This window comes from Centropristis striata, chromosome 10, assembly GCF_030273125.1.
Source record: "Centropristis striata isolate RG_2023a ecotype Rhode Island chromosome 10, C.striata_1.0, whole genome shotgun sequence".
Taxonomy (NCBI): domain Eukaryota; kingdom Metazoa; phylum Chordata; class Actinopteri; order Perciformes; family Serranidae; genus Centropristis; species Centropristis striata.
In genome coordinates, this window is record NC_081526.1 from 21,286,390 (window position 1) to 21,298,574 (window position 12,185).

The 12,185-nt window shown below is 37.7% G+C and overlaps 1 protein-coding gene across 1 annotated transcript in view; it reads right to left on the reverse strand.

The window, feature by feature from the left end:
• The window catches only part of abcb6b (ATP-binding cassette, sub-family B (MDR/TAP), member 6b), a 73,197-nt gene that overhangs the window by 49,680 nt on the left and 11,332 nt on the right, over positions 1-12,185 (reverse strand). The window contains exons 12-17 of the mRNA XM_059343271.1: positions 11,435-11,520; positions 10,568-10,625; positions 9,418-9,522; positions 1,653-1,827; positions 1,374-1,486; positions 1,066-1,160 (exon numbers count right to left, since the gene is read on the reverse strand). Coding sequence (XP_059199254.1) covers positions 1,066-1,160; positions 1,374-1,486; positions 1,653-1,827; positions 9,418-9,522; positions 10,568-10,625; positions 11,435-11,520 — 632 coding nt within the window. The remainder of the gene's footprint in view (positions 1-1,065; positions 1,161-1,373; positions 1,487-1,652; positions 1,828-9,417; positions 9,523-10,567; positions 10,626-11,434; positions 11,521-12,185) is intronic.

The following is a 12,185-nucleotide window of genomic DNA, read 5'->3' on the forward strand; positions in this document are numbered from 1 at the left end:
TGTTAGTATCGTTATTGTTTTCATGTTAGTATGCAAAGCTGTGCCTGAATACAGCCTCACAGATATGGCTCACATGGCTATAGTTTCTTAGGGCCCGATTTAGACTAAAGTGCATGATGCAAGTGCATTAGGGACATGTCCAGCTTCACTTTTGTGAACAGTGAATAATCTTCGACAAGGTAAAGCACATGGTTATACCTCTCTGCCTACATACTTGTGTTTACACATGTGTATAAACCTCAGCCAATATGGCCTGCATTCTCAGGACTTCAAACAGATGCAGGTCCCATAAGTCATAACTGAACTGGGCAAAAAGGCTTTTAAATTTTCTGCCCCGTCTACCTGGAACGATGTGCAGAAGGACTTGAAACTGACACATCTTGTAACTCTGGGGGAATTCAAGTCAATTTTAAAGAGAAATAAGCTAAATTGTATCTTGTGATTGAACTGTGTAATCATGTAATCCAACTCTTGTTTTTCTTGACTGTATTTTATTTGTGTCTTGTGTGTTTAGCGTAACCATTTTGCTTTTGTGCTGCCGTCTTGGCCAGGTCACTCTTGGAAAAGAGGTTTTAATCTCAATGAGTTTTTTCACCTGGTTAAATAAAGGATATTGATACTTGTTTTTTAAAAGGATGCACGTCTTACTATCTGAATAATGCAGCCTTTAAATAGCAGGAAAATACTACACCATTGACTTTAGACCTGTTTTTGGTGGTCAGTGGCGCAATTGATTTCTGTTGCCTCAAGAAAGCAATGCACCAAGAATGTGCCTGACCACAAATACACACAAGTACATTTGCTTAAACAATGCGGCTGCTGGGCACTGTGAAACTATCAATGACAGCTGTTAAGTTTTTGGATAATATGGGTTCAAAACTGAATTTTTTGTCACGACACCTGTACTCTCTGCAATGACAATAACGTTGTATCTGATATAATCTAATAAAAGATAGCATCCTCTGTTTTGAGTTGCATAACTTGGTGTCTTCTGCTCGAGTAAAACAAAATAACTTAGTAGGAAGCTTCAGAGTTACACGACACACAGCTGGGTAGTAATGTCACCTGTGTGCGACCACTATGGTCGTCCTGTTGGTGCAGACCTTGGCCAGTGATGCTTGGATGTTCCTCTCAGTCTGTGTGTCCAGAGAAGACGTGGCCTAGTGGAACGAACACAGTAATCAGTTCAAACTAAAACAGATTAAATACTTTTTGTTGCAATTTTCACCACCACGCAGAGACAGAAAATGAAAGTTATCAAAGGTATGTGATGGAAATTTCCATTCTTGCGGCCAATCTTTTGTAACAAAATGACCAAGTATTTCATGAATGAGTTGTTAAAAAGCAAAGTATTGTAAGCCCTGTATCCTCACCTCGTCCAGCAGAATGATCCGGGGTTCTTTCAGGATGGTTCGAGCGATCGCCACTCTCTGCTTCTCCCCTCCACTGAGCTTCAGACCTCGCTCCCCCACCTCCGTGTCATATCCTGATTGGACACAAGGCAATAAAAGCATAATCTTACAATCCTCACTATTCACTTTCTACATGCACATTTTCCAACATAGGGATTCAAATTGGTAGCGTTTTACTTCAGCCAACAATAAAAGCATTTTAATTTATCATCAACACACACTCACACACCCCAGCCTGACCCTGAGGTAGCTCCAGTATCCTGGCGTGGATGTCAGCAGCCCTGGCGGCTCTTTCCACCTCCTGGTCGCTTGCTGTTACTCGACTGTAGCGGATGTTGTTGCCGATGGTGTTGTTGAAGAGAACCGTGTCCTGGGGAACCACGCCGATGTAAGACCGCAGAGAAGACTGACGCACCTTGGACACAGGAAGGGACAAAATTGTTATATTTTGCTAACCTGGTTCAAACCGAACCCTACTGCATGAAGTCCTTATTTCATGTCAAATCTCTGGGTCATGATACAAACTTATTATATGTTAGAGTTGAACTAGGTCTTCCTCTCCCTCACACACACACACACACACACATACATCTTCATAAATGTTGCAGAGCTTAATTCATCCTACACTATATAATGCATGCTGCCCCAGGTCACAGACAGCACACGTCCTGAACCAGTTTCTGTCCCTGTCCCTCCGTCTCTCTCTCAGGATTTCACATATATGTGACTTTACCCACTCACCTTATTTTTGCTTTTCTGCATCTCATCTGAATTGACACCTTATATGTCCCTTACATAATTTGATTCATCACACAAACTGTAGCAGTGCACCTTTGAGGGATAAGCCAACATTTATAAATATCCTTACAGTTTTGAATACATATCACAACAAACTAGCCTCTATTATTTGTGTTCTGTGCTGTGTGTGTACACAGCAGGGCCTGGTTTGTCGGGGTCAGTATTCTTCTTCAATAATATTTTTGTCTGTATTGCACATCCTACAGCATACTGTAAATATGGTCCTTCTCGGCTCTGAAATGCTTGATTTCCAGCAGCAGCATTTCACAAATTAAATTACAACAGACGTCAATGTTTATGAGACAAATTCATAATCTACATTGCACCAGGCAAATAAAGAATATGATATTTTTAACCTCTTGGTCCTATTATATTATCTATTTTTTCTAGAAAAACAGTTTCTAGAACTAGAAACTGTTAAAAGAAGAGCTTGTTGAAGTGCTTTAAACCTGCATTCTTAATGCCCAGCAGGGGGTGAATCCACCGGTTGCAAAAAGAAGTCAAATTGTAAAGAAATCTATAAGTATTAATTATTCATTTGCTAACTTTATTTATTTGACAATAAATAGAGGGAGGAAAAATGGTAAAAAAAAGTATGGACATCGGGGAAAGTTAATACTGCAGAGAGAGCTGGTTGGGATTGTGGACTGAACGTATCCACTTGCAACTAATGAACGGGAACGTAAAAGAAGACTTGTGCACTGAGTTTTACAGTATACCAGAATTAACTGGCTAGCCGCGTGTTTCCCTCCTGTTAAAATGATGTTTCCTGTAACACATATTGACTGGGAAATAGTCTTGGACACAACATCTGTACTGCTACGGGCATTTAACATGGAGTTTTTATGAACAAATCAAATATAAAAACAAACATATGAAAATAGATCACATTTTTTTGCGAATTGTGCCCATCAGGTCTGAAAAAACAAGTCCGGACATCAGTCACGATGGCAATGATTTTTTAGGAAAAAGGCTCAAATGAACAATAATTTTAATCTGTTTGAACTGAATTTTGTGAAGGCTCTTGTTAAGTGTGAACATATACAAAACTGTTGTTCGGCTGGCTTGTTTTACCTGAAATATTTCCCTACCATTTGACAAATTTCCCAACAAAGTTGTCATGGAGGTCAAGTGTTTGTGAGGTTGTGTGTAAATGCATGAACACACGGATGCATGCATGGTTGCAGCCACAGTTATTGTGAATTCACGTTTCTTAACAACAGTGTCAGACTCCAGACTGATGAACAGATGTTCCAAACTAAAAGACTCAGTCCAACTTAGTCTTCAAATCTGAACCATAGTGGTATCAGCAAAATGGTAATGCATTTAAATAGAAGCTTCTTAACATTTTATGGTTGTAGCTCTTGATCTCTCCTAGAAATTTACAGTTTTCAATAACTCTCCGGTCAGCGTGCAGCCTTCGGAGAACTTCCTGCGTAAAGCTTTCCTCTGCAGCCACAACAATACAAATTCCATTTCCTGAACCAGCTTGGTTTTGGCTGATAATCACTCACTTTCTCTTAATTTGATTTTTACCCTTGGTATTCATTCTACTGAAGAACAACACGGCATCTGTTTCTGATCGAGCTGATAGAGCTCTAACGCCAAATGTCAGAGAGAGAAACAGACAGATGGAGAAGGAACAGAGAAGAATACGCTTTTAATGTTTTTTCATGGAGACATCAATGGCGGAACAAAAGAGAAATTATAAGTATAACACAGCTGTCCTCACACAGGGACAAACCCCTGGTTTATGGTCCACAGGTCCTGTGTCTTTAAATCATTGTAGTCATTTTTAACTAAAACCACAGTCTTTCATAACTTTAGCCATGTGCTTTGAGTTCCCAAAACAATCAATTCAAAGGAAAATCAGCACTTTTGAAGAGGGTTCCAAGATTTCTAAGTATGTTGCTTAAAAGTAATTTCACTTGAGTGCTTGTTCACATTAAGATAAGCAATATTGACAGAATTTCACAATAAATTAGTGTTTTTACTTTGGAAAGTTGTTTGTGATAAAAAAAATTAAAGCAGGTCGTGCATTTTAGAACTCACAGCACCTGAGCAAGAAATAGTCCAGCACATACGTAACTCTATAACTTGATGATAACTTGTCCGTTTTTACTTTTCAGAATATACAAATGAGACAAACATGTTTATTTGTGAGATTTAAAGCTCTAGCATACTCAAACAGACGCTCTAACAGCAACTTAAACCTCAACCGCTTTTGTGATATGTTGAGAATTAACACAAAGATAAATGTTGGTAGATTTTGTTTTAAAACCCATAGAGACAGGTTAGCTGTGTCCATGTTTTCAATGTTTGTGCTATGCTTAGCTTCACATTTTCACATGGAAAAAGCAATAAATTGAAGTATATTTTTGCCAAAATGCCAAACTATTCCTTTATGATTCAGCTCTTGTGTAACTGTCCTGCTAACCCTGCAGTTATTCAGTTTATAGTTACCGATCAAAGCGTCTCCATGTGCTTTAATTAATAACAAACAGGAAGGTGTGTCATAGAATAACAATAAAAATGAGCAGCGATCGCCAACATGTCTGAACAGGAACTAAACTAAAACTGCTGTTTATATCCCTTAAAATTAAACTTGAAGGACACCTTAAAAAAACACACAGCTGACTCACACCAGCTCTGTAACCGGACATCAGCCTGCAGTGTTCGGGCCAGCAGAGTCCGACTCATCGCAGATTTACAACATGTGGTGGCCATATGCACGGACAAACAGGGTGGCAGAGGACAAGATGGACATAAAACAAAAGCTAAGAGGTCCAAGAGGCTGAGCTGTGTCCTCAGCATCTGCTTTTCAAAAACACAGAGTTTCAAAGTAAAGGACTGGACACAGTTTTACAGCTCTCCTGCATGACAGGAAGAAAAAAAAGTTACATATAAATTCAGATGTGACATTTACAAATAATTTTAAACACTCAGATCACATTTACAGACTGAGATCACGACTCTACAGACACATTTAAAATGTTTTTGACATAGTATTGAATAAAACATTGTTATATTTGTCCCTTATTTATTAAAAAACTGGATTACAACTAATTAAAGTACTATACTTAAGTACAATTTGAGATACTTGTACTTTACTTGAGTATTTCCATGTTATATGATTTTTTGCACTACTCCATTATCTCAGAAGGGAATTTTGTTTAACTCAACTACTTTTTTAGACTTAAAGTTACTTTTTAAATTATAAAAAAAATGGATGTACTTTACTATATGTTGTCGTACTTAAAAAAAGTATAAAGATTGGCTTCACCTTGATCCACTACCACATTACAATGCTTAAACATTCATTAGTTAGTGACAAAAACAGAAAATACAATATTATATTGTAATAAAACACCCTAAAAGGAGCCATTCTGCATTGTTAATTCAAGACTTTTACTTGTAATAGAATATTTTAAGACAGACTTACTTTTATGTAAGTAAAAGATCTGAGTACTTCTTCCACCACTCTATTGTAGTATGGTAGCATTAAAATGATTTCCTGGCCAGTATTGGAGAAATGTAACTTCTGTGCGTCACACTTCACGTAACTGATATAACTACCTAACTTCCGGTAGTTGTGTACATACATTTTACTGTTTTAACTATCTTTTGAAACGCCTAACCTTGTACGTTTTCTCTTTGTGCATGTACAGTTTTTGATCTAACTTTAGGAAAGTGCTTATGTTGGCTAAACCTAACAAAACTGTGACCTGAATGTGTAACAACGTGTTTAAAATAGCAACCTTTAAGTACGAGGATGTGTTGATCGCCGTTGGGGCGCTAATTTTGGAAATGCTCCAATGTATTTGAGGTAATTTTTGGAGGTTTGTAATAAGTTATGTTTTGGAGCTATGTCTTGGCCAGAAACGGGGAACCTGCTTTCCCTTCTGCTTAGAGTGGTATCCAACTGTTCCTTTAAAGATTTTAGCATCCAGTCATATTGACCTGGACTCATCACGTCTGAACGCACTGACTCATTTTACAGGTGAGCTTAATTACAGCTTGCTTAAATGATAAGATGAATGTTTGGCCAATGAGTCTTCTGATAGTGACAGGTTTGAAAAGTATTTATGGAGTACAACATGAAAAGCAGAGTGGATTTTAATAGAGTGACAACAGGAAATGTAGGGAACAGATGGTGTGTAAAAAATTCACTCTCGTTCTGTAACAGACTTTATGACCAATTTTTCATCCAAATTCTTTTTCATTGATTCACAAACAAATCTGTCACCGCTTTTCACATGTGATTTAGCTGTTTAAAGGACTAACTATCTAGTTTAATAATTTCATGATGTCAGTTTCCAATTTTCACCTGCATTGTAAATAAAAAAACAAATAGCTCACAGCCTATGCTTCAAAAACACTTTGTTAAAACAGCATGGTGCACCAGTGGAACTCTCTCACACTCAGTTAGCCAGCTAGCCTTTTTATCAGCATAGTTAAACTTGCTGAACTGATGAAACTTGCATAATGCAGATTAGTATTTGAAAAATTGGGTGACGTTAAATTTCAGAGTTCAAGGTATTCAGTTACTGCTAACATCAACCTTTCATCTGTGTTTATCTACCCTGCCCTGCAAAGCCTCACCGCAGTAACTACATTTTTGGTCGAAATTGAGTTATGACTAAAAATGAACTCCTCCATGTCTGTTTTATCTTGTGACGAAGTTTTAGATTTCAGTTTTGCTTTATTCCAGAGAAAATATTGTAGAAAGATTGCAGTAACTACAAAATCCAACTCAAAACCAAAGAAGACCGCAGTGATTGCACTTACCATGTACTGCTTTGGATATATATCCAAATTTAAACATAAAACCAAAGCAGTTCACTTATTCTGTTTAAGTTTATTTGATAGGAATATTATTATATAGTAAAAAAATGAGATAAAATTATAAAATTTAAATATTAAAGACTAAAATATAACATTACTTTATAATATTATGTCTAAAATACCCAAATCTCTGAATAGAGTTGTTAAACACTTTTAAATACTTCACTACATACACTACACAACAAAATCAATTTGAAAATGCTTATTCACTGAAAACGAAATATAAAAGCTGAAAGACGACAACAACACTGTAGTTACTGCACTCTATTTGTGCATTGCTATGAGAACATTTTACATCAATGCAAATCCAGAGTGCCGTAACTGCATTTTTGGGGTCAAAGGTCAAATAAATCATCATGATTTTTGAGCATCAAAATTACATCAACAATACATGTAGTTACCTAACTGTAACCCATTTGGCTGGTCAGTTAAAAAACATTAAAAAACTTTAAAGCAGTTTTTCTCGGTTTTACTCTTTGTGTGGTTACTGAAGTTAGACTTTGTAGGACAGTACAGGCAATAGGAAGGAAGTGGTTATCCCATCTCATAATGCATTCATGTGCTCCTCGGATCGTCCCATTTCCTCAATTGGGAAGTTGTTCTTCCACCACCAGTGTGTTAATGAGCTTTAAGTCTTAATGTGGAAACAACACAAAGAAGATGCAATGTGCTTTCAAAAAGATCTCATACCTAAAGGACAGAATAGGTCGTTTGTCAATACCATCCATAATGACTCATATGAACATTTGTCAAAATGACCTATATGAGCGTATTTGCTGCTCAAGGAACAGAGCAGAACGTTCTACAAATAGCACACATGTCATTATTAACACATAAACATACGGTTCACGGTTGTTAAAAAGGCTGCAGTTTATGTGAATTTCGGCTACAAAACCATTGACCGCGGTTTAGTGCAAAACAACTTCCTGGTAAGATGTTATCAAAGACAGTTCAAACAGTACGTCAATAAAGTGAAGTAGTTACGAGGACGACGTATCAACAGGAAGTGACATAGTTCAGTTAAAACGTGATTCACAAAGCTTGAGACACGCAAGTTCAGTGATGTTTAAATCACATCGTTTATGTTTTGTTTTCACAATGGACATGAAAACAGTTCTCCTGGGTGAAAGGCTGGTTTGTTACCTTAAACCATGAAAATGCTGCTTTACCTTTTTTGTGTTTAGGGTTAAAGTTTATAAATAACTTTTCTAACTAATCTAGGTCACTCTACGTAGACAACAACAAAAGGAAATGACACATATTACACATTAAAACACATATTACAAATTGTGTGCAAAATGTATATGCAATACCATTTGCGTTTGTTTACAAGTTTTTTTAATGTATTATGATTATGAATTGTCAACATTCAGAGTTGTTCATGTGAATTTTCATGGTTGGGAAACTATTTGTCTGATTATTCCGACAACACATGAACGCAGCATCAGGATGGTTCCTGTTTGTCTTTGTCATCAGTGTCTGCCCTTAAATGTTTTCCTTGTGATTCCACATCATATTCAACTAATTGTTTTTAGGAGGAGGTTAAGATACGTACAGTATACATACATGTACAACAGAATGAATCCATCAGTGGAGGAAGCAAGGACATTTCCCCACTTCCTCTTCCTCCTCATGGAGAGGCTTAAAAAACCCAGATTGATAAAAAGTCTGAATGTGAAACGTGTGTGTGTTTATTAAAACGATCCTCCAGCTGTGTAATTAGAAACCAGCGTTCTCGTAATCATCCCCAGCCAGTTGATCTGAACGAGCATGTCTCTTAACAAAACAGGTGCGTGTGAGCTTGTGATGTTTTTATTGAGACTTTTGGCAAATCATAAACAGACTTATGTCAGCTACAACTGCAATAAATGGACTATCACACACACACACACACACACACACACACACACATCTGGCGTCTGGTCTCGTTTCTGCATTATTCAGAAACCTTTTATTATGATTTATTCACAGTGTGACTGGAGCTCACACACTCGCTCAGCTGTGTGTGTGTGTGTGTGTGTGTGTGTGAGGGAAAGTGGAAGTCAAGGAGCATGGCAAAGGAAGGCAGGAAACAGAAATGAAGACTGTGAGACAAAAAAAGGAAGATGAAAACAGACAGAGAGAGAGAAAGACAAAACACATGACGGCTGATAATAAAAGTGTTGTGACATTGGCTCCAGTTTAAAGGAAAAGTTGACAAATTAGGAAATATGTGAATTTGTTTTTCTTGCCAAGAAGGATCAACTCCACTTTCATGTATGAAGCTACTGCCAAAAGGCAATTAGCTTAGCTTAGCACAAAGACTGGAACCAAAGGGAAACAGCTAGCCTGGCTCTGGTTCAGGTGCTGCATGTGTGTTTACCTTGGAGATGTCCTGACCGTCAACGCTGATGCTGCCGCTCTGAGGGTCGTAAAATCTGAACAGCAGACGCAGGATGGAGCTTTTCCCCGATCCAGACGGACCAACCTACACACACACACACACACACACAGTGTTTACAACACAGAGAATTCTCTCATGATGCTGTTGATTTAAAAGGCTGGTTCCAACAAAATCATGGTGGTATCTTCGATGTTGTACAGTAACAGAGCCATTGGTGGTAAAAACAAGTATTTAAAAAATATATATATATTCTGAAAAAAAGATTTCCAAGATTAAAGTCTTACATTTACAAGAAAATATATCTCAAAGAATAAAACTTGAAATTTACAAGGATAAACTTAACAAATTTTGAGACTAAAAACTTGGATATTCTCTGAGAAAGGTCAGAAATCCATTTGCAAGAGAAAGAGAGCGGGTGAATTCTCTCTGTTACCTTCAGGGTGCCGTTATGCCCTTCCTAGGTGTAAAACAAATTGCTTCTCCAAATCATTTATCCCCCTTATACTAAGACTTTTAAATTCTTCATAGGGTTTTTATTTATTTATTTATTATTATCATTAGGGTTTTTTCCCTCTTATTTCTTAAATTCTTAAGGCAATGTGGTTTATAAATAATCCCTATGCAGTAGACTATCACAGGCTTTTATAATGTGTCCATTCTAAGCTCCATGTTGTCAGATGTGTGTTGTGTCGACTATTTATGTATTGACTATTTGTTGTATGAACCACGAAAACCTGCTGCTCAAAATGAATTGCCCCTTGTTTGAATTTAATTGAATTGAACAAATTTACCTGTAAAAAAAACCCAGAAAAATGTTTTTATTGTTTGTTTTTGTCAATTAATCACTTCAAATCACTTTGAAAGTTGGTTTATTCTCATCACATAACTGATCATGCAGCCTGTTGTGATTTATACTTGCAGTGGATGATTTAATCAAATTATTTTTGCAATTTGATTTAAAAAAAATGAAATACTTGTGTTGTATTGATACTTTTACCAATGTAAAAGATGTGAGCGCATCTTCCACCACTGATGGTCGCACTGGAGGTAATGTTAGTGAGAATATATGTTATTTTGAAATTGTTGGTTGCTGATAGACAACAGATGTAGTGAACAGAGGTCAACGTACCAAAGCGACAGTCTGTCCCGCCTCCACTGTAAAGGACACGTCCCTGAGAACCTCAGCGCTGTACACACACACACACACACACACACAAATAACAGCGATGATGAGAATCCAAATTAGCTTCACTTACTCCACTTTCATCTAAGGGCTTTTTTTATTCCTGAATTTTTGTGGAATTTCTTTGAGATACAGTGTTAAATGGCTGATGTATTTTGTTTTTATATTCTGTTATTATTATTTGTCATCTTTACTCACACAATGCTGTAAATATAACATAAATGCCAATGCACACAGGAGGCCAGCCAAGACATTCAATTAATAAAAGTCGATATGTTTCTGAGAGCGTCAGTCTTTCTGCAGACAGCAGGTGTTGAGGACCAGCTGTGAAGCTTGACTTTCAAAATAAAAGCCCCAGAATTCCCATTTCAAATTATATAATCGTGACCAAACATAATATCCCAAATAATTTGGAACTGAACCTACTTTTTCTTTTCTTATTTTTTAACAATGTGCCCTTGGACCTGCAGGACTAATCATGTGTTTTGTCACTGCTGTGTAAAATTAATGTCATTATCAAGCAATTCACAATGTTTTCTGATGTGCCACCTGTGTAGTTGGTTAGGTTAACGGAACAAAAACTAGGCAGAGGCGAAGGAAGCATGGAGGTTATTACAAATGTTGACTGTTGGTAGGACACAGGATGCAAACATCTGTCTCTAAACTCAGTCAGATGTTTTTAATGTGCTGTGTACACCACACTGACCTAAAACATTCCTGTTGTTTCAGGCTCTGTTTTTATGTGCAATTGAATACAATCAGATCAAATCATAGTTCAGTGTCTTTAAAATGTAAACAGATTTAGCTACACACCCTGACACGTAGCTGAAACAGACTCTGTCAAACTCCACCTGACCTGCTGTGATCCGCAAGTCCACAGCATCCTCTGCATCCTGGACCTGTGAGGAGGAGACAAGGAGGAGGAGGAGGATGAAGAAGACGAGGACAAGGAGTAGGAGGAGGAGGAGGAGACAAGGAGGAGGAGGAGGAAGATGACAAGGACAAGGACAAGGGTAAGGAGTAGGAGGAAGACGAGAATGAAGAAGATGAGGACAAGGAGTAGGAGGAGGAGGAGGAGACAAGGAGGAAGAGGACAAGAAGTAGGAGGACGAGAATGAAGAAGACGAGGACAAGGAGTAGGAGGAGGAGGAGGAGACAAGGAGGAGGAGGACGAAGACAAGGACAAGGAATAGGAGGACGAGAATGAAGAAGACGAGGACAAGGAGGAGGAGGAGGACGAGGAGGAAGAGAATGAAGAGATGATGAGGATGAGGACAGGGAGAATGAAGAGGAGGAGGAGGAGGAGGAGAATGAGGAGGAGGAGGAGGAGGATGAGGAGAGAAGGGAGGACAAGAGTAAGACAATACAGGAGAATAGATGAAATTTGTTTATTAATTTGTTGCCCAACATAAACAGTGGAGAAGCCTAAAATTGTCAAGTCAATCTCAACAAAACAAAGTTCCCCCTACTCTGTTTGTTCTGGTGCTTTTAACCACATTACATGGTCTTCATCAGCAGAGTAAGTTTTACTGATTCCAAGGTCAAGATGAAAGCTTCAAAAAGC